General features: G+C 58.4%; 1 protein-coding gene across 1 annotated transcript in view; it reads right to left on the minus strand.

The window, feature by feature from the left end:
- Positions 1-4,943: 4,943 nt before the first annotated feature.
- Positions 4,944-22,258, minus strand: part of LOC129215576 (carboxyl-terminal PDZ ligand of neuronal nitric oxide synthase protein-like) — a 37,898-nt gene continuing 20,583 nt past the window's right edge. Inside the window, exons 3-11 of the mRNA XM_054848975.1 lie at positions 14,554-14,646; positions 13,791-13,849; positions 12,212-12,320; positions 11,624-11,765; positions 11,053-11,213; positions 9,335-9,502; positions 8,186-8,351; positions 7,596-7,953; positions 4,944-7,133 (exon numbers count right to left, since the gene is read on the minus strand). Coding sequence (XP_054704950.1) covers positions 6,644-7,133; positions 7,596-7,953; positions 8,186-8,351; positions 9,335-9,502; positions 11,053-11,213; positions 11,624-11,765; positions 12,212-12,320; positions 13,791-13,849; positions 14,554-14,646 — 1,746 coding nt within the window. The 3' untranslated portion in view covers positions 4,944-6,643. The remainder of the gene's footprint in view (positions 7,134-7,595; positions 7,954-8,185; positions 8,352-9,334; positions 9,503-11,052; positions 11,214-11,623; positions 11,766-12,211; positions 12,321-13,790; positions 13,850-14,553; positions 14,647-22,258) is intronic.

The raw sequence follows: 22,258 nt of genomic DNA on the forward strand, positions 1-22,258 counted from the left end.
CCTCAGGTCCCACGGTCAGGTCTTGTCACGCAGCAGCAGCAAGCTGGGTGCAAGCGGGAGATGAACGGGGCTGGGGATGCCCAATGTGCCCATGACCCTCCTGCTCCAGGCGCCCCAAGCCCCCAGGACCACCCAGCCCACCTCACAGCCGGCCAAGGAGAAGCCCTTCCCAGCAGCTCGTTTCTGGCTGATCCTATAAAGCTGGGTGGGAAAAGAGGCTTCTCCCGTATGGAGCCTGTGGAAGCACCCTGCCTGCTTGCGGCTCTGGTGAGTGCTGCGGTTTCAGGGTTGCAGGGGGGTGGGTTGTGCCACCGGTCGGGCTGTGCCACTCACCAGCATGGCTGTCACGAGCCCTGGCAGGAGCCCCTGCCCGTTGGTGAACATCATGCCCGCTGTTGGCAAGCACTTGTGCCCATGCACGAGCCCTGTGCCCTGCAGCCAGAGGGTGAGGATGAAACCTGCTGGTGTTCAAGCACCCAAAGCCAAAAAGTTCCTGGTTATCCGTTGTTTGCACATCTCCTCCTGCCTGCAGGATGGGCGAAGGGAGTTTAAAAGTGTAAAAGAGACCAGTTACTCCCATAAACTGAGAAACGTGGGAGGGATGAGAACTGAGCCTGCACCTGGTGTAACTCACGCTGCGGATGGTGTTGCCAGACCGCGGCCCTTCTGGCGATGACGGTTGCTCAGGGATGGGTTTCATGCTGAAAGTGTTCGTTTTCATATTTATTCTCAAACTACTTTGCAAACCTGACTTGAAGCAAGACTGTAGATTGCCTCTCCCAAACTGAAGCCCCTCCAGGCGTGGTGTGTGGGGCCGGGCTCAGCCCCTGCCTGTCCCCGCACCGGCCGCAGCCCCTCCTGGCTCCGGAGGGCAGCAGGGGCACAGGGACCCCCGGTCCCGCAGCCCCCTCCCTGCCTGGCCCCAGGTTTCTCCGCCGTCCGAGGGCTCAGCCGTTACCAACGGCAGGCGTGCGCGGCCAGGCTCTCTGTCTCCTATTTCCTTATAATTTAAGAGCCTTCCTCACATTAATCTTTTTATTTTTATTTTGACAAATGTATGTTTCCAGGAAGTTGCTGAGGTCAAAGCAGCATCTGTTGCTCGTTATTTTGGGGGATGCAGAGGGTCTTTGTGAGGGTTTCCAAAGCAACAAGGAATTAAGTGGTTTGTAAAGCGGAGAGCAGGAATGAGGAGCGGGCTGGGGCTTCCCGAAAGGCGGCTGAAGATGCTGATGAAAATCAGATCAGCTCGCCTCTATTTTTCTGGAAACTTGATCTATTTTTCTTGTACGACTGTCAGCCTGACTCCCGTATTTCAAGTGCTTGGCTGCCGCAAGCTCTGTGTTTCAGTGCTGGGATTAGCGTGGCCCCGGTCAGATTTGCTTTCCCCGGGCCCACACCGTGCTGTGCTGGCAGGGAGGACACAGGCTCTGCGGGATGGGAGCAGAGCGGAGCTTCTGGGAGCAGCAGGGCAGGTCCCCTGGTGTGGCTCTGGCTGGGAACACAGGCCAGAGACCTCCAGGATGGGCAGCAGCCCCCCCTTCCTCTGCCCCGGGGAGTGCCCTCCTTCCCCAAAATCACAGCATGAGTTGTACAGCACACCCCATGGGGTACCCGTGGCAAAAAGCTGTTTTTTCTTTCAAAACAACCCAAGTCCGGAGCCAAGGCGAGGGCTGCGAGGAGCCCAGGAGATTTATTGCTGAGGAAATACTTTCTCCAGCGAGGGCTGACGGCCGCAGCAGGAACAATGGGAGATTCGCAACGTGAACAAAGCTGATTTCGTTCTTCTTTTTATCAATGCGTTTTTCCTTGCGGAGCCTCCCTTCCTGGAAGTGGGAGATGCAGCTTCCCCCGCACGCTGGCCGTGTAATCAGCAGGAATGGCCATATCCTGGCTGGGAAGCGAGCTGTGAAACGCTGTCGCCTGCTGTGATTTATGAGCCCGTGGCAGCGGCCAGCGGCGGGGCTGGCCTGGGGACAAGGTGCCAGGGCGCGTGCAATATCCACGTATTCTTTCTCCTCTTCGCCGGGTCCCCGGGGAGCTGCCAGAGGAAGTTAATGGATTAGACACACACGTTCCACTTGATTTTTATTTTTTATTGCCGTGTCTTTCCAAACGCCTTTAGCAGACGCGTGAGCACAATGGGGCTGGGCGGCGAGCATCCCGGCCGGGCGGGCAGCGGGGCAGGAGCCTGCCTGGAAAGGTCAATACAGAGAGCGTTTGTCTAGGGACACGGGGACAGCCTGTCCTGAGCAGGTATCATCCTTTCCGCCGGGAAGGGCTCGCAGGGTTGGTGCTCAGCACCGCACAGGGGCAGAGTTAAGGTGACCCCAGCTCCTCCGCAGCCCGTGCTGACCAGCACCCTCGGGGCATCGCAGCACCTTGCCCACAAGGTTACTGGCACCCATCAGAGGCAGCGGGTGCTGAGCAGGTCTCTCGCCGTGCCTGGAGCCATAACGTCCTTCCCGGGGGCTCACAGGTGTGAAAGTGGCCGGTTTTGCTCCCAGGCCCGCGTTCCTGCCACACCGCATTATGCAATCCTTGCCCGATACCGGGAATATGAAATAATTATTCCAAGTGATCAGATTTTAATTATGCGACACAGAGGATGATTATTGTATGCCAAATTGGTGCCGAGTGCTTAGTTATGTATATGCCAAATTTAGTCTATACTATTATACCCAGTGGGTGGCCGTAGACAATCAGGAAGTAATTAGTTTTGCTGGAGGTTGTTCGCCTGCCTGGTTCGCTGTGCTGTCTGGGGAGCGTCTTGCTGCGCTCTGTGAATACCGCGGGCTTTGAGTTCAATACCGTCTTTTTGTGACAAGCTAATAAGCTGTCTGCATGGCGGCCTGTAATTAGCACTGTCGATATTCATTTGGAAAGGGAGACCGCGCTGAGCGGCTCCGCTGACGGCGCTTCCCTTTGTCGAGTCTCTCGGCCGGTCCCTCCTCGCCTCTGAGGAGCAGTGATGGGCGCAGAGAGATGGGGATGCGGCCGGGTGATGGATGTGCCCGTGTGTGTGCAGCACCCGCGGGTCCCCACCCAGGAAAGCACCCAGCTCAGTTGGGCCGAGCCCCCAAATCTGAAACCTGCCCCCCATCCACCTCCATTCCAGCTTGGGCCCATCCTCCAGGGGGGGAGCTGCCATCGGCCCTGGGCGCGGGGTGTCCCTGTGCCCTGTCCTGTGGTGCCAGCCAGGAAGGCTGAGCCAGCGTGGGGTGTGTGTTGTGGGGCAGATGGGGGTGTGCGGGGGGCTTTGGTTGGGGTGGCTGTCCCCTCCCGAGCCGAGGGCTGCTCTCCCTGGGAGCCCCGAGCGTGGCTGGGCAGTGCCAAGGTGGTCGCACCTTTCCAGGCGGCCTGATCCTGCGGGGTCCGGGCTCGTCTGTTGGGGTCTCACATGCAGAATTGCTGGGGTGCCGGGGGCTACATTGGCTGGGAGGTCACTGGGGCATCACCCCCCCGGATGCCGTTTGCAGCCGGTCAGTGTCGGGGGGCACTGGGAACCGGCCGCCCCCACGGGAACAGCCTGGATCTGCTGGGTGGGAATTGTCTGAAGTACGGAGCAACTTTTACCTCTGTTACACAAAGGAAACTTTCCTCCTCTTTTTGTCGGAGATGCTCACTCCATTGAGATGATTGGCATACTGGAGAGCTGAGAAACTAAATTGTTTATACACTAATGAATAGAAGCTTGATTGCAAGATCCTGTTTGGAAAATTATAGTGCTGAATTGAAGCCGTACAATTACATCCAAAATGCTGCATATTCATTTCATCTGCTTTGCATAGAGATTAACAAGCGAGCCCTAAAGCAGACTCTGAAATTAAAGCTAACACCAGATTTAGTCACAGGTTACAAACTAAATGGCATTGTTTGATGGATATGAATCTTTACCACCTGCCTGCCTGATGATTGCTAGCAGCTTACCAGACAGCAAAGGAAAAAGTTTCTTCCCATGAAGGAAGCATAATAAGATGCTGGGCTGGAAGTGCCCCCTCCCCGCGCGGGCGGCCCCCCAGGCAGATGTCTGCGGTGGGCCTGGGGAAAGGGCTCCCTGCGCCCGGTTCTGTCGTGCTGGAGGCTGCACCCGCTCAGGGAAGGGATGGAGAGTGGCCCCGAGACCCCTGCGGAGGTCCGGGGTCTGCTCAACCCCCAGGGCTGGGCTGGGTCCCTCCAGCTGGGTCCCCCCTCCTGCACGGGGTGGGGGGACAATCTCACAGGGTCCCCGTCTGTGCCGGAGCCTCCGTGCTGAATCGCCCATGGGTTCCTTTCCTCACCTCGGGGGGCCAGGGTGCTGCAGAGGGTAGGGGTCTCTTGCTCCTCTTGGCTGCGGGCAGCCCCTGCGGGGTCCCAGCACCCCTGGCACGTGGCTGGTCCCGTCCCGTCCCATGCTGCAGCATCGGGCTTTGCCGCCTGCCTGCGATCTGCTTCCTCCACCCGTGGTGCTCCCATCCTGCGTGCTGGGGCCAGGGTTTATTTTAGGAGCAGAGATGGGGACAAGAAGGGGCAAAGGGGTTGTGTGGAGAGCAGGGCCGTGCCCGGGGGCTGCCTGTCCTGGCAGGGGCGGCAGCAGGCAGCAGCATTTGGTGCCACGCAGTGCAGTGCGGGTGCTGCTGGGCTCGGGGCGGGGGGTTTGCATTGGAAATGGGCCCCGTCCCTGACCGAGGAACCTGTCCCTTGTGTGGGGACACAGGACCTCCTCCTGTCACTGACACCGCAAGGAGGAGCAGATGGGGCTGCTGGGGCCTCTGTTTGAACTGGGGCTGCAGGACTGGGAGGGTGCAGGGGAGCTGGCTGGTGGCTCAAGGCTGTTGTCATTCCCAGCAGGGATCCTTCTTCTTTGGGAATACCTGGGGGATCCCAAATCCACACCCGGGGCAGCGGCACAGCTGGGGGCTCCCTGTGCAGGGGCCCAGGTGGGGCAGAGACCACAGCACTTGTTCTGCAAATTGGACACCTTTATTTTTTCTTTTCTTTAAAAGTCAGTTACAAACTGCAGCGTACTTTATTCCTACAGACGGGCTGGTCTGTCTCTACCACACTACGGGACAGCCCAGCCGCAGCTTTACAAGCCCCCAGGCCCGGTCACCCGTGGTGATGCTGCCAGCCCCCCCCCCCGGCTCCTCCTGGCCAGCTCCGGCATTGCCACGGCTGGCTCTGGGGTGCATGTTCCGTCACCCCCCATCTGCCCCAGGGGACCAGCACCGTGCCAGGAGCAGGCAGCGTGGCTACTCCAAATCTCCATTTCTGCTTGACACTTCCCCAACTCAATCCTCCAAGACTTTCCCAACACCCTCTCACAAACAACCGAGGTACCCTTGGGTACCCTCCCCAAAACCTGCCTGGGCTGAAGGGGAACCGTGGCACCGCCGGGGCCTCGCCTTGGTCCTTCACCCAGGGCTGGGCTTCTTCCTTAAACCTTAACTCATCCCAGGACACTCACACTTCCGAGACCGAACCCAAACCACGCCATAACACCCCAAAATCAGTGCGATAGAGCAGCCTCCTGCCTGCAGCCACCCGCAGCTCGGAGAGGCACGGGAGGGCTCTCCCACCCCGACCCCAAAACATGGGGGGTACCCTCCCTCCGGGGGATCATCTGCTGCACCAGTGGGCTCCCAGGGCCAGCCCCGCACCCCATTAGTGGCCTCTGGGGGGGGTGGCCCCGGCCTGCACAAGCAGTGGGTGCTGGGGCGCGGGAAAAGGCACCTGTGGAGGGAGGCAGTGGTGGCTTTGCTGCGTGGGGACACGGCAGTGGGGCTGCTGTCCCCAAAAGCAGGGCTGGGCTGGGCACAGCGTGGTGGTGGTGGACACAGGCTGCCCTGGAGAGACCCGGCCTGTGGCAGCCTGGCACCCACCGCAGGGAGCCGGGCAGGGGAGCAGCACCGTGGCTGTGCCACACGGCCCCGCTCACGCTGCTACCACGGGTGGCAACCGATGGGCCGGGTTAGTGACACAGCGTTGTGCCTGTGTGTTCACAGCCCTGTGCCATGCCCCTGCCCAGTGGCTCCTGTCGTTCAGCTCCCGGGGATGTTTCTGCTGTGGACATCCCATGGGGAATGCTGGCTGGGTGGGAACCTCCCTGGAGCAAGTCAAACCAGCGCCATTCCTGTCCAGCGTGCCCTGGCCCTCAGCAGCGCTGTCTGCCAGCTCCTCGCCCTCCGGAGCTGCCCGGCAGGCAATGGCACGCATCCTGCCAGGGGCTGGGAAAGGCACCGGGCTGCTGCGGGAAGGCTGGGGCTGGTGCGGGGCTGCCTGCAGCCGCCCGGCCAGCAGAAGGGATGTAGTGATGAACGTGAAACGTGCCTCTGCCAGGCAGCAGCGGAGAGAGCTGCCCAGAGACAGGGACCCTGTGCAGCCCCCCTGGCTGTGTGGGCAGGGACAGGACAGGCAGCAGACCAGAGGATGGGGCAGAGGGAAGGCAGTGTGAGCTGGTGCAGACCGAGGGCAGGGGCTGGCCAGGTCACAACCTGCGTGGCAGCCCCGTACGTGGCAGGAGGAGCGTGTGCGGAATGGGGACAGCAAAGGGACCTGCCTCCCAGCCTGGGCACAGGGGGCCCCAACCCCAGTGTGGGCTGGTGGAGCAGCGTGGACGGAACTGCTGGGACTGCCTGCCAGCCAGCTGCCACCTACTGCGGTCCCACTAAGAGGGGACCCTGCTGGGCCCCCCAGCACTGTCCAGCTCTGGTTCAAGCAGCTCATCTTCTGAGAAGCTGATGTGCAAGCAGGTGTCATCCAGAGGGGAGAAGGGCAGCGTGCTGTCCATGGGGCTGGCCAGGGCGGCCAAGTCCTTGGCCAGAGCCTCGCTGGCTGCAGGGTCACGGATGCTGGCCAGGGGGGACATCTGCCCACTCTCTCCAGTCCTGTCCTTGCCTGGAGCGCGCTGGCAGGTCCCAGCAGGGACGGGCTCTATGCCGGAGGCAGCGCTCCGTGCAGGAGTCCTTGCCTCAGGGTCCAAGAGGGTGAGTGAGCTGGCAGCAATGCTGGTGAGGCTGGAGATGCTGGGGCTGGGCAAGCTCATGTGGGCAGCACTCTCAGGCTTCACCTCTACTTCCAGGCTTGGGGAGGTCTTGCTTGACCTTTTGCGCAGGATGGGCGGTGGTGGGTTGAGCTTGGGAATGGGCTGCTGCCGCCTGGGAAGCAAAAGCAGAGAGGGGAGGTGGCAGACAAGTACTTACCTGCCCGGGGGACTTGGGCTGGATCCCCAGGCTCTCCAAAAGATGTTTGCTGGGTCCCATCAGTGCAACCCGTCACCTACAAGCGTTGGACCTGGGGTGAGGTGATGTGGCAATGACCATTTGTGGCAGGGGGACAGGCGCAGGGCAGGCAGTGACCCCACAGGGGACACGGTGGGTTTCTTGCCCTGGCCTATTGCAGCTCAGCCAGCACAGAGCCCCTGGGCTGTCTGTCCTTGCCTCTGCCTGCCCAGAACACAGCCCTTCGTCCCCAACCTCTGCTGCAGGCTCTGCTGCCATGAGCCCTCCGAAACGTGGCCTGTGCAGTGGGAGCCCTGCCGGGGCAGCAGCGGGGAGCGGGAGGGTCTGCTCGGGGTGTTCCCACTCCAGCCGTTGGGAGACGGAGGTGGCACATCCTACCTGTCCTCGTCCCCTCTGTCTGTGTCATCCACCTTCTGCCGGCTGCTTCCGTTGAGCAGGGTGAAGTCGCTGACCTCGGAGCCCTCCACGCGCCGGCTGAGCCCGTCCTGCCCCTCCAGCACAGCCAGGCACTCGTCCCCCTCCTTGCTGCTGTAGCGGTGGCCGCCCCTCTCCAGGCTGATGAGGTTGAGGTAGGAGTCCCCGGGGCCCAGGGCTGGCAGCGAGCCGGGGGCCACGGGGCTGCCCAGGATGCTGGCGGGGGTGGAGGTGGACGGCAGGTGGACGTCCAAGCTGTAGTGGTTCTTCAGGTTCAGGGAGAGGGACTGAGCCAGGGACAGGTTTTGCAAGGAGCGGTCAACTGGTGAGAGAGAGATAAGGAGTGCATCAAGAGTTGGGGACCTCCAACCCAGCTGCTCCCCTGGACCGTGAGGGGTGCAGAGATGCTCCAGAGTTCCCCAGAGCATGCCGGGCTCATACTGGGAGCACCCCAGCTGCACCAAGGGGTGCAGAGATGCTCCAAAGGGACGGTGCTGGGAGCACCCCAGCACCCAAAGAACCGCCACCCCGGCCAGGGGGGCCACTGCACTCACCCGGCTGCCGGTGTTGCTCCTGGGCTTCCAGCACCGTCAGCTGCCGCACCAGCAAGGAGACGTGCTGCAGCAGGTCGCGGTTGGTCAGCAGGAGCTGCCGTACCCGGGCCTGCGCTTCGATCCGCGCCGCCGTTTCTGCCGCCAGCTGGTCCTTCAGGAGCTGCACCTGGCACGGGGCGATGCGGGCTGGCACCGGCGGCACCGGGAGCGGCGGCGCGCGGCCCTCGAGCGCCCCCTGCCGGCCCCGCCGCGGCACCCCCGCCCGCCGGTCCCTTCCGAACTGGTCCGGCCCGGGGGAGCTGCGGGCGGGGCGATGCGGCCGCATCCCGGGGCGGGGCGGGCTAGGCCGAGGGGGTCCGCTGGGCCCCGGTAACATGAAACGAGCCGGGGAGGTGCCCAGCCGGGGGGGCACCGGGCTCCCCGCTCTGATGCTGGTTTGGGGGAAGAGGCACGGGGGGGGTGGCTTCCAAAAATGGGGTGAAACAGGAGCTGGGGGCTCGGGGGGGGGGGGGCCCTCCATGACCCTGCTAGAGCGGCCTGGGCTCATGCATGCAGCCAGCTCCATGCCTGGGGGAGCTGAGCCATGCTGCGAGCAATGCTGCGAGCTGTGCTGTGAGCAATGCTGCGAGCTGTGCTGTGAGCAATGCTGCGAGCTGTGCTGTAAGCAATGCTGCGAGCAATGCTGCGAGCTATGCTGCGAGCTATGCTGCGAGCTATGCTGTGAGCAATGCTGTAAGCAATGCTGCGAGCTATGCTGCGAGCTATGCTGCGAGCTATGCTGTGAGCAATGCTGTGAGCTATGCTGCGAGCTATGCTGCGAGCTATGCTGTGAGCAATGCTGTGAGCTATGCTGCGAGCTATGCTGCGAGCTATGCTGTGAGCAATGCTGCGAGCTATGCTGTGAGCAATGCTGTAAGCAATGCTGCGAGCTATGCTGTAAGCAATGCTGTAAGCAATGCTGCGAGCTATGCTGTGAGCTACACTGCAAGAAATGCTGTGAGGTATGCTGTGAGCAATACTGCAAGCTCCCCGTATTGCTCCCACACCAGCACAGGGCGCCTGCCCCCGCTGCCAGCCCAGCCTGGCTGGAGTCTGGAGCAGGGAGAGGAGAAGGGCTGGTGCCACCCGAGGGGAGGGCAGGACACGTACCTGGGCCACGGCCACCTGCGTCTGCTGCTGCTGCTGGAGGAGCTGCTGCTGGAGCAGCTGGAGGCAGTGCTGGGAGGCCAGCGGGGTGATGGAGGCTGAGGAGCAGGGGCTGCTTGGGCTGAGCAGCTGCTGGGAGCCAGCCGGGTGGAGGGAGCAGTTCTCGGCATCCTGGGCATAAAGAAATGGGCAGGGTGAGCAGACTGACCAGCTCAGGCTGGGATTTGGATTGTGCTCCCCCACAGCACAGACCCCAGCAACCCTGGCACCAAGGGACTGGTTGAGGGTGGCAACTCGGTGTCAGGCGCTGCACCATCTGCAGCTGGTTGTAGCTGCAAACAGGGAGGGCAGAGCCCAGGGCAGGAGACATCAGGCAGCGACCCCAATACCCCACCACCTTCCCCACAATGCAGCTCCCCAGGCTGGGCGGTTTCTTGCTGCCTGAAGCATTTGCCAGTGGCAGCAGCAGTCGTGTCAGGGCTGTCAGCACATTAAAAACTGCAGGTGGGCAGTGTGGACACTGAAGCAGAGCCGTCCCAGCCCTTGGAGATACCCAGCGTGAGAAGGGCAGTGCAGACACTGACTGATTCCAGAGCAGCCCCTGATCCAGCTGCCAGTCCCCTGCACTCCAGCACGGTGCTCAGAGCCCAGGATCTGCCGGTTCAGCCCAGGCTGGCTGAGCTTGCAGCCACCTCTTGTGCCCTGGGGACCATGTGGTGGCCCTGTGCGTGGCTCACCGGGCCCTCGATGGCACCGGGGGTCTCAGCAAACAGCCCAGAGCCAGGCAGCGCATGCCCCCGGCAGGCAGCCTCCCACCCTGGCAGCGGGGGTGTTTTAGGATGGTTTCCCTTGCAGCGTGCCCTGCTGGGAACTGGCCCACAGCCGCTGCCTTTCCTGCCCCCTGCCCTCCCCTGTTGGGGCAGCTCCAGCACCCAGGAGGAAAGCGCAGGCAAGCTCTGCCTTTCCAGCCACGGAAATGAATCCCATTGAGTGCATTTCACCGCAGCTGTTTTCAGCCAGGCCCTGCAAGCAATACAATTGTGTGAGATGAAGCGATGCCATTCAGGCTGCCGGGAAGCGCTCACGGAGAAGCCCTGCAGAGCAGCTATTCATTACAGCGAAACCACTGCTTGCGCCGAACGCGCCCTGGGTGCCTGTGCTGCCGGGGCCGGGCCCGCTCTGGGATGCTGCTGCCTGGGCCTGGGGGGTGCGGGGAGCCGGGGGTTGCTGCTGGGGCAGTTGGATGAGCGATGGCCGCAGAGCAGCGCTGGGGGCACAGAAACGCATCCCGCACGGTGGGGAGATGGTGGCCTCACCAGAGACGCCTCCTCTTAGTTTCTGCGTGTTCTGTGGATGCTGCTGCGGGAGGGGGGGGTCCTGCCTCGCTTCTCCCTTCTAGCGCTGGGTGATTATTCCAGCAGATCCTCCTGTGCTCTGCCCTGCCTGCACCAGTGGGCTCTCCTGGGTTGCATTTGGAGCCTGCTCAGCCATGCACCGTGGCCCCACTCCCAGCTCTCACCTCTCCCCCGCCCCAGCACTAGGACACAGCTTAGCTGCAGGAAAACCCAGCGCAGAACACCCTGTGCTGCCACGGGGGCTGCGAGAGCAGGGAGCCGGGGTGGGGGGGTCTGCAATGGGGTCTCCATGGTACTGTGACCTCAAGCAGAGGGACCCCAGCAGCAGCAGAGCACGTGGACTGTCCCCCAGCCCACTCCCGTTACCTGGCAGTTCTTATCCTTTGAGGCTTGCCCAGATTTCAGCATGCCGAGGTCCCCCCTGGTAGCGGGCAGCTCTCCGGGTCCCCTCTCGGACGCACAGATGCCATCAGAGTCGATGCCAACCTCGTCCACATCCGTGATCTTGGAGCCCTTTATCTGGTGAACTTCGAACGAGATGGATAAATAAACCCAAGCCCCCCCATCACAGGATCACAGCAAGGAGTGGGGGCCGAGCAGGGCTGGCAGCCAGGGTGGCAGCTTAGGGACAACGGCCAGGACTTGCTCCGAGTCTCGGCATGCTGCGGAGGGGCAGCAGGAAGGGAGCGGGCTGGCGAGGGGCTGGTGCTGCAGACCCTCAGCCCGCTGGACAAGGGGGCTTAACCTCCGCCTTCCTGGTGCCCCGGGCGAGTGGGCAGACAGGGTGGGTTCCCCGTGACCCCCATCGGGAGGGGCCCGAAGCTCTCGCAGTCACTAGAGCTGGCCCACGAAGGAAAGGACGACCCCACCCCAAAGCATCCCTGCCGCTGCTGCCGAGAGAGGGGTTCGCCCACGCGCTGGGGGAGCCGTGTGTCACCTTCCAGCGGCTGCTCCTCGGCCGACTTGTCGCTGGCGCCGTCCGCCTGCCCGTCGGCGTTCTGCAGGGCGTGCTGCAGGCTCAGCTTGTGGCACACCTCGAAGGCCTGTCCCACGGTGCGCACCACCCGCATCGCCTGGCTCTGCAGAGCAAACCCGTGTGCTGCTCAGCCCCGCAGCAGCCCCGCTGCTGCTGCCGGCCCCACTGCTGCCAGGAAAACTGGGAGCCTTCCCCCTGCATCCCACCCTGGGGCTGCCCCACGCTGCCGTGTCCCTTCCCATCCCGGGGGGCTCCAGCGCTGCCCACCGCTGGACCTGACACATGGCATCCCTCCGGTCCCCCGCTCTCGGGGTCTCGGGGTCTGGACTGAGGCAGACGGGCTGTGCTGCTGCCGCGGCTGGGCAAGAGGGGACAGGCACCAGGCACTTTTATTTGGGGACATCCGGCACTGGTGCTGCCTCCATCTCTGCCCAGGGATCTGCACCCTCTGAGCCCGTGGTTACTTTGGCTCCTGCACGGGAAGGTGCGAGGTCCCTGGGAGACTTCTCGCCTGGGGAGGACCCGGCTGGAGCCCCAGCAGCATCCTACCTTCTTCTTCGATTTGAAGACGTTGCACCTGAAGGAGTTGTTAGCGCCGTCCCTTGCGATGTAACTAAATATCTTCAGGTCTTGCGAGTCGTGAGATACATAGAAGATTCTATATGGGAGAGAGACAAAGGGAATTAAACACCCACGGGGGGGCTCTGCCCCCCAGACAACCTCGGAGGCTCCCGTGCGTCCCCAGGACTGGCTGGCTCACGACACCCGGGGCTGGAGGAACGAGGCGGTGCTGGTGCACGGCCCCTTCTGCGATTTTCAAGGCAGGAGACAACAGATTTAGAGAGTACTTCTTGCTTGATGGAAAAACCTTCTGGTTTCTGAAGTACACAAAAGCTTTTCACAGATGTTGTGGGAAAGCTAAAAAATCTATAGTATTGGAAAGCGCGTGGCTATTTTTAGCCCCAGCAATTAATCCCTGCCCCTGCTGCAGTGTGGCACAAGTGCCTGTACAGCGAATGTCCTGCCCGCCTCGTGCGGCCAGCCCGGGGACCCAGCGGGGGTCCCTGCTCAGCAGCAGGCAGGTGGCACAGCACAGAACCCAGCGTCCCCCGGTGCCTCTCCCAAGGATGCTGAGTGTACTCTGCCCCAGCTGACAGGATCTCTCTCGCTCCTGTTCAGGCCAACTCTTTCTCCTCCCTGTGCTGCAAAACCATTTAAAAAGACCTTTTTATATATTTGTTTTAATTGGGTAAAAATGTGACAAGTGAGTTCGGCTCTGAATAGAGAAGAAACCAAAGGGATTCTTGAGATGTTTTTCTTTTACTCTTTTCCGCCACTGGAATTTTTTTTGTGTTGCACTTGCAATCGGAGCAATTATTGCCCACGTACCGCATCTTGCAATAATCCGTACAAAATGCCAGAAGTGAGAGTTGGCTCGGATAATGCGTCAGCACGTCCTCCGCTCCTTAGGGGCTCTGACCCAGAAAACCAGCGTTGGTGATCGCAGCCCTCGGGGCTGTGGCCTTTCTGCTCGTGGTACAATAATTCACCCGACAGATCTAACAGGCTGGTCCAACCTCTGCTCTTCACTGTGTCCTTAGGCTCCGCACTGTTGCTGGGGTTGCCTTCAAGGAAACCATCGCTGATGGCTCCTGAGGCATCTGGGTGGGGCTTGTGGTCTCCAAAATACTTTGAGATCCCTCGGCAGGCGCTATGGAAAGTCAACGCTATCTTACCACGTCCTGTACGGGTTAATTCCCTGTAAGCACTTACACCTTAGAGTAAGGCCCTTCTTCAGAAGCACACGGCGAGCCATGCTGTGAAGGAAAACCGCGGGAAGCCTGTCTTCAGAGGCAGAACCAGAGAGTAATTCGAGTTGAAGGCATCTCTGGGGGTCATCTAGTCTAACCCTGTTCAAAGCAGAGCCAGCTTCAAAGCTAGATCAGTCCCTCTCACTCTCAAAAATGTATGAAAAGGATTCTCCATCAGCACTAATTCTGCAACCTTGTTAACTTTTCATGGTCCTTTGGAAAGCCAGCCTTGGTGGAGGTAACTCAGCAAGCGGGAGGATGGATACGCATCGCTTGGGGCCGATTGGACCCAGCTGGTGTAAATCCCTGCCGCGTACCTGTACACGGGATCGTGCATCACCACCATCTTACTCTCATCCCAGGTCCACTCCTTTCTCTGTAAGCAGAGGGAAGAAACAAAATTACAGCGAGTCAGGTAAAAATGAAACTCCACCATGCTGATGGGCAGGAGCCCTGGAGACTGGTGCGTTTGTCCCGAGCCAAAATCCAGGCTACGGTTTGACTATGTGAGTAATGGCTGTTACATCAGTATCTTGGGTAAAAATAGATTTCTTTGCTCATTTATCATATCTGGTCAACTGATCACAGCCTTCAGGGCTGAAAATGGTCCCTAAGATTAATTTATAGCATCAAATATGCAGAAGAGTAACACGTTTTGGGGAAGAAGGCTCTGAGCTAGGGCTCAGGAGATCTGGATCCAGCTGCTGGCTCAGCTCGGTGGAAGCACAGGCTGGGTGAAGAGCTGAGGGGTGCTCAGCCCAGGCAGCATGGAAAAAGCCTACTGGTATTAACAGGAAAAAGAAACTGTATTTCCTGAAAGCTTGACATTTTTTGATAGAAAAAAAAAAAAATCCTCTTCCCACAGTGTAATTTTCCCACTCTTTTTTCAGCAAGGTTTTGTTATTAGTTTGATGAAAAATGGAGTGTTTTCTTGTGAAAATTCTGGGTGGTTTTTGAGAAAAGGCCAGTTTTGGTCAGAAGCGTGACTATCCTGAGCAGCGGCAATACCCAGGCACGGTCAAAGCCAACATCCCGGGTGCTCTGGCCCCGAGGGCCCCAGCTGGGCTGGAGAAGTCTCACCTTCTGCTTCTTGCGCAGAATCACCTTCACGCCGTCCACGGACACAATGATGCTCACTTTCTTCTTCTTAATGTTCTTGGCTTTGAATTCATACTGATGGGAACAAAACCCCAGGTTAGAAGACAGGGATTGGGGGGTACCTGGGGGGTACCTGGGACAGTGTGTGGTACTAGTCAGGGTTTTACACCAAAATGTCGGGTTTGTGTTTGATCCCAGCTGCTGGGGGATGTGGGAATTTGTTTGATCCTGCTCAGAAAATCCACGTTGGGAAGGACCCACTGTTGTAGCTGGGATGCTGGGCAGGATCCTGGCTTTGTCAGGAGTGTCCCTTGGGAGAGGACAAGGGGAGCTCGATCCTCTGGACTACATCCAGAGACCGTTAATTCGGATCTGGGAGGAACTTTCCTGCTGTGTTGGCCATGCCTAGTCCAGCGGGACTCTGCACCAGAGGCTTGATGGGGAGGTGGCACTTGCTGCGAACACCAAGCAGTGATTTATGGCATCTCCAGTGCCCTTGTATGTCAGTGCTGCAGCGCATGGGGAATATAAAAATCACTTATGAATTGCAGGGAGGGCCAGATGGGTGGCAATAATGCAATTATACCTCAGTCATTTACATAATCACATTAACCTCAGCGGGCTCGGTATCTCTGGAGAAAATCCCAGCTCCTCACCTGCAGGTGTCTGCAGTCTGAACTCACCTCCATTTGTGTTAAAAATTAAACTGCTAGCTTTTAAATGTTGCTTTTGCTGACAGCTAGAAGCGTAGCAGAGCCCTTCCACTCTGGAGACCTGTACTTACGGCACTGATCCTTCCTGGCCCTGTTTTAGGCACTACTTTCAGCTTCCAAATACAGCATTTTGATACCCCATATTTTTCACAGTCCCTATCTGAAATCCAGCTTTCCCGGGCCAGATCCTCAATTTATCTGAACCAGCACATCCATTACTGTCAATGCAGCTACAGTTAACAGCCACCATGTATCTATTAAAAAATAAATCCTTTGGATTAACTCAATGTACAGTTACCATAGCTGGAAAGCAGAGGTTACAAATCCCCCGTTTTAATAATCTAATCATGTAAACGGTGCTGTAATGGGGCTGGGACTCAGCAAGGGGACACCCTGAGGATGCCCATGAGAGAGGCTGCAGCCAGGCTACGAACGTGGGCAAGCGTGGCCGAGCCTCGCCGAGCCTCCCCCTGCGCCCGCTCTGCCCTCGCACCCTGATGGCTCTTGGCTCTCTCCACCTTAGCTATGGTCTACCAGAAAACAGGCTGCAGACAGGCTCTGGCCGCGTCTTCCATCAGTCTGTCAAATTGGAAACAACTTGCAAGCTTTTCCTGCTAAGGTGCTGGGGTGACGCAGCCCCCTCTGTGGCGTCCCGTCCCCCCACGGACAGCCAGACACCGCAGCAGCGAGCACCGTGGCACGGAGCTGACGGGGCCCGGAGGTGCCCCCGCTCCACCACTGTCTCCTGGGATGCCTCTGCCGCATCGCTTCGGAGAAGCAACGCAGACTGCGTGATTCGCAGACATGGAGGACAAGGCGATGCCAAGCGGCAGAGCGCAGCCTGCAGCCTACCAACACCGTGTAATTAGACATCTAATTAGAAATCTTATCTCTTTATTCAGTCAGCGGAGCTGCAGGTAGCAGTTGAGCTGTTAAGGGAGCCCAGGCACCTCTTCCAGGAGCCTGGAGTTGCAGGACTCCGTGTGTGGCACCCAAGCACTGCAGAGAAGATGGGCATCTTTCCAGCTCCTCAGCACCCATTGTAAGCCACGCCAGCCCTCCAGGCAGAAAATTGGGTGGCTTTCATGTTTACCAGGCTTTTGATGCTGCTCATTGAATTCTTAGCACTCTGCAAGGTTTATGGTATCAGACAGACCCCGGATTAAACCATAGCCTTTTGATCTCCCCATGAATTATTACTCTGAGACAAGCTCTTTAAAAGTCTATCTATAGCACCATTGCGTGTGAAGCCAGAGCTAAATTTGCTATACACGTTTTTTATTTATAGGGAGCAGCGAAATGATGGGTGAGGTGGCAAGTGCATCCTGCAGACTGCCGCGGGCCGGGGGGGACCCGCAGGAGATGTACGCGTCTGCAGGGCCAACGCAGCCGGCCGAGCTCGCCAGCCTCAGCACCCGAGAGGGCTTCTCCCACCCTCCACCCAAGCAGCCCCTCGGTGCCCAGCACCCCCAGCCCAGCCTCGCTGGGTGCTCCCAGCTCCACCGGGCTGGAGCTTCCCCCTCCCCTGCACTCAGCACCGCCAAACTGCTTCTCCTTGTCTGCTTGCATGAATGTCAATAAAAGCGGGATAGATTGTTCTGCTCACTAAAGAGCTATTTATCTTTCTTTATAGACAAATGGCTGGGAAAATACTAGCTGAGCTTTCCAAGAAAGAGAGCGCAATACAGTGTATTTTCCCCTTGTAGCAACAGGGGTGCAATTACATTCAAACAAGGCTCTTTTCTCAAAGGCTTTAAGCAAAGTCCAAGTCTGGATTTTGCAGAGATGCTTTTTCTTTCTCTCTTGGACAGAAAGGAACAATCGGGAGCAGCGGCAGCGCATCTCTGGGTGCTGCCAGGAGGGATGGCAAGTCTCTGTAACCCCCGGGACCTCCAGCCAGCTACCACACCGCACCACCCCACCCCAGCCCAGCCTGACTCCAGGACAGGTATGGGGCTTGAGCTCCCAAGCAGAGCTGCACGGCTGGCGCGAGCTGCCCAGCACGCTCTGCCCTTGCCCCCGCTGCTGGCTGGTGCTGAGCCGCCGAGCCGTGCCGCTGCAGCCGGGGCCGGAGAGGCACACGGGGCGGGCAGGAGCTGAGCTCAGAGCTTCTCCCCTGCCCCAGCGACACGCATGCCCCGCACACTGTGTCTGAAGCAGCTTTGACCCGTGCAAACTGCCGGCAGCACCCTCAGGCTCTGCTCGGGGGTAAGCCCTTTGCCACAGCGTCGTCAGGGAGGAAGGAGGCCGATGAGTTTGCCGGTCCTGCTCGCTCTGCGCAGCTCGCGGCCGCTGCTGCTTGTGCTTTGCTGCTGCATCCTCGCCGGAGCACCTGCTGACGGCCAGCACACGCTGCGCACCGCAGAGGTGCCGGGGCCCCAGCCATGGGCAGCACTAGCTTGGCCTGAAAACAGTTAAAACCCATTGGGCCCCAAAATCCCTTCTAAAGCAGCTGGAGCCGTAGGACGGCCCAGCCCGACCTGCTGCTCAGCAGAGCGGTAACGCCAGCTGGGAGAGAGCACTGCGATCCCGAGAGCAGGGCTGGGCGAAACCCCCGCGAGCCCATGCTGCACCGGCTTGGATCGGACTCTCTCTCCATCTCTACACGTAAGAGGCAGATGGGATACAGCTTCAGTCATTTAATTGCTTCCTATCAAGTAGGAATCAGTATTTTGATTAACTGTGATTTATATAACAAAGAAAAGCACATGAAAAAATGCTCTCCAAGGTAGCAGACTTTCTCTCCTATAAAAATGTTCATGCATACACCAACATACATCTGAGCACGAGGCTCCCTGGCTAACCTGGCACTGCCGTCAGAGAGCAAAGCCTGGCCACCGTTTGGGTTTTTTTTCTTACTATTGAATTGATGTGATTTTTTTTTCAATTTTGTCAAGGCTACCGACAAATCCAAACCCACGCAGCAGCGTTCATCTTCTCTGCTGCCTTCTGAGATTCAATCGTTATTCTCATGCTGCTTGTGCTATCCTATGGGGGAAGCTTTCCGCATGTTAAAGGATCCGGAGTTGCCCTTACAAGTGGCGATTCAGCAGGCAAGCCTGGCAGCTTTCTGAGCTATGGAGGCAAGATGGGACATTTTATAAAACATGCAGGTCGAAAAAGGGCAATGCATCTCATTTAATTTAGCAGCTTCATTAATTCTATTTCTGATGTGTCTGACCTGGAATACTTTCCATTTCTGCTTTTAAATCCCTGTGTTCGAGTCCTTGCCTTTCATACGGTCCCACACACTGTTGGCATGTAATATTAACTTACCCAAGAGCTAAAGACTGTATGACTAGAAATGTTAATGGCACCGTGTAATGCATATTTCATCTGATAATTCCACCCAAGCAGATATAAATTACACATGCAGTTACCAGCTTCCATCTGCTGATGAAAGAGATGGGCTAATGCACATTGGAAATCATATGCAGTTTCCTGCACTAAGAACAACTTGCATGAATAGAGTTATTCAAGGAAGCAATTCTTAATGTGATTAATTACTGAAGGTATCAGGGCCTTCATTATGCAAATGAAAACTGTCATAAAATGGAGAGTTTGCAAGTCTTAGAGGCAGCCTCTGTTTCCAAAAAACACATCTTCCTCATTAATAAAGAGCAGAGGAGCCAGACTCGAGAGCTGGCAGAGCCAGGGCATGCTCCCGGCCGTGGTTCAGATGGCGTTTGCTGCTGTGCAGCCCAAGTTGTGCTAAGGGAAACCAAGGCAGAGGCTCTCGAGGTTTTTGGAACAGGAGGACATCAGTGCTCCCGGTCGCTGCTGGGTGAGTACTTTGTTTGCATGCCCAAAGGAAGATGCCACAGGCTTGGAAATGGATGACTTCTTCCTGCAGCTGTAAATTCTCCAGCCAGGCCTGAGCCTGCTGTCCTGCCCCCGGCCTCCCCTCGCCCTGTCCCGGCCTGGCAGGCTGCAGGATGGATGTGTCCATAAACAACCCCTCAACAATAAGCAGTCCCAGCCCCTTCCCAAACCCTGCCCGCCAGACGGACACCGGGAGCATGGCAATGAGGTGGAAACCTGCTCGGCTCTGCCCCCCGACAGACCGGCTCCGGGCAGCGTCACCCCGGCAGGACCCTCCGGTCCCTGCTCCTGCTCCCAGGCTGGCCCACGGCCGCATCCCAGCCGCCCGGGGGGCATCCTTCCCTCCCACTGCAGTACGCAACCTCCGATGCCATACGAGTGCCATTTTAGGAATTAAAGTCGTGACGAATCCAAGTATTTCAAGTTCAGGAATGTTATTAATTTCAAACTAAACTGACCCGCACAGCACGAGGACACGGCGTTCTCTCGACTGCTGTTTGAATTACTGATGCTTGGAGTGCTGCCGCTTGGAACTGATGCTCCAGAGAACTCCTGAGTTCTTCTCCCAGCAAGTGCAGCTTAGCGGAGCGCTGCGTGCGCCTCGGAGCTGACAAACGAGCAGTGTCAGTTCCCATACCCTTTGGACCGCAGGCTGCGGTCCAGCCTCCAATCCCCCTGCGTCACCGTGGCCCCTTCTGCATCACATCACACCTTCCCGCGACAGCCCCGCCAGGCAGCAGCGTTGTCACCGGTCAGCTCCGGCCCGCTCCATCACCGCCTCCGACTGGAAACCGCTGGGTTACGGCCTTTCCTTTGTTCCTCTTGGGAAGCATGTGCCTGTCTGAATCCTCTGAACTCCCAGTGCCCGGCGGCGGGGCGCGCGCTCCCAGGGACATGGCCGGTGTGAATGCGGCCGGGCATAGCCTGGGTCTGTGCTGCAGTAACTGGGCAACGCGGACACAAAAGCGACGCAGGAAGCAGTGGAGTCCAGGAGCGTACCTCCTGCCCGGTGGAAAAATGAGAATTTATGATCCTTGGAAACATAAAACCGTTCAGTGGAAAGCAGAAACCGAAGGGGGAGTACAATAGGCAAGGAGAATGCTGGCAACATACCCAAAGTCTTTTTTTTTTTTTCTCATTTAAATTAGCTCCTTCCACCATCCAACACATTCTCTGTAGATACTGCAGATCGCTCCCCACACAGTGAGCTGAAGGGGGCCGAGGAGCTATCATGGCCCCACTGAGTTTCTGGGAGTCCTTGGAGGGGCGGCAAGGAAATGTGACCACAGCTCATCACACAGGGTTTATTTGTTTATTCCTAGGTCTGTGCTTTGGTGACGGTGCTGCTGCCTGCAGAGCCAGGCAGGATTGGGACTTCTCCAGTGATGCAGGAGAGCGTTTGCAGGTTTGTGCCCCAGCCCGGGAGTTGGGGCTGGGGTGCTGGGACGTGGCTTCAGCTCCCTTGTGGTGCTTCTGCACCAGACCTGGGTCAGGCCCCACCCACGGCTGCAGGCTTCGGCTGGCCCGCGGTCCCCTTCTCACCTTTCCCAATTCTTCTCGGGACCTGGTCGGTCAAGGGCTGAGTTTGCACATCTGAGTGTAACCCTCTCTGTCCCCTTCCTAATCCGAGTGCCCTTGCCCCTCTTAGCACCATCCATGGGGTTCAGGACTCCAGTGACCACCCACCAGAAGGTCCCACCGCACTCTCCTCCCCAGGACTCCTGTGCGTTAGTCCTTTCCTGCCCAGCAGATCACAGAGATAACCTCCAGACGTGGGCAGCAGGAGCAGGGTCCCTGGAGCAGCTCCATATGGTCCTTCCCAAGGACTCCACCTAAACCACAGGCTCAGTCTCCACACAACCCACCCGGCAATGCCGACGTCCCTGGCCACAGCCTGAGCTGCAGAGACCTGCTTACAGACTAAGCTTTGATTAGTCTTGCCAAGAAAAGCACCACGGGATAGACTAGCCACAGGTGATTTATTGAGAGGACTACTGCGGCTGGCCTGCAGCCAGTGCCCTGCGCGCAGCAGATCTGCAGATGCTGCTCAGGTGCAGGAGCTGGAGACAACTTGTTGCAGAGCTGTGATGAAAGGGTTAATGGGAAAAATCCAGTCTACGTGCTCAAAATCTCCCCAGCAGACTGCATCTGCTTCCCAATGCTGGCTTGGTCAGGCAGATGGGAAACTGCTCTTTGAGAGCTGGGAAGTGCAAGCAGAGGTACTCATAGGTTGGCCAAGGGGCAGGGGATGAACTCCAGGATTATGGAGTTCCAGCACTTGGCTCTAGCTGGAGGACAGCCCTCCTGCTCCAAAGCCTCCCAGCCAGCCCAGCTGCCTTGCTGGGACCATCTCTGGTGAGCTGTGCTGACACATCTGGCTCTTCTCACTTTGGCCGCTTCACAGTGACCAGCTGGGAAGAGGTGTTAATGGTTGGGACCAGCCTCACCTGGGGCCTACACCCACACCCTGGTCCACAGGTGTAGGTGGAGCCCATGAGCTCCATTTAAGCTCAGCTCTGGGTCTTTATCCTTTTCCTAAGCTCCAGTATAGGAGTGTTGGTTTCCAGCTCAGTCACAGCCATGCCTGCCCATGGACTTGCTGATCCCAACCTGAAGACTGACCACCCAGCTTGGCCTCAGATCTGTCCCATCAGCATGGATCTGCCTGGTGATCAGGACTCTTGGTTGAACCTGGCCACTACCCAGGGTCTGCTCTGCTCATCTTGCTCAGATATGATGGGATGGGGCCCTGGCTGGTGAGGCCCCTGCCAGCCACGTTATTGTGGTTGGCTTCCAGCCCCTCCTTGCTGAGGGAGCAAAGCCATCCTGGCTGCTCCTGGACCCCAGGGCAGAGTGTGGCTCCTTGCAATGCTGCCTGGGTGTGTGGAGATGCCAATCACCTCACTAATGAGGGGTCTGTGGCCATACACCTTGCCAATGCCCAAACTTGGTGGTCAGCCCCTCACTGCAACTAGAGCTGAGCTGTGGATTGAGGGGGGAGGAGGGATGAAGGGCAGTGGAGGAAATAGTGAAAAACTGAATTAAGCTAAGAAAATATTTGCATTTCTGGAGCCTCCCATTTGGCATTGTCAGCATTATTTTAATTGGTCTAATCTGCAGGTTTTCTTGGACCTGTGCCCCACAACCCCTCA

This window comes from Grus americana, chromosome 20 (assembly GCF_028858705.1).
Source record: "Grus americana isolate bGruAme1 chromosome 20, bGruAme1.mat, whole genome shotgun sequence".
NCBI lineage: Eukaryota > Metazoa > Chordata > Aves > Gruiformes > Gruidae > Grus > Grus americana.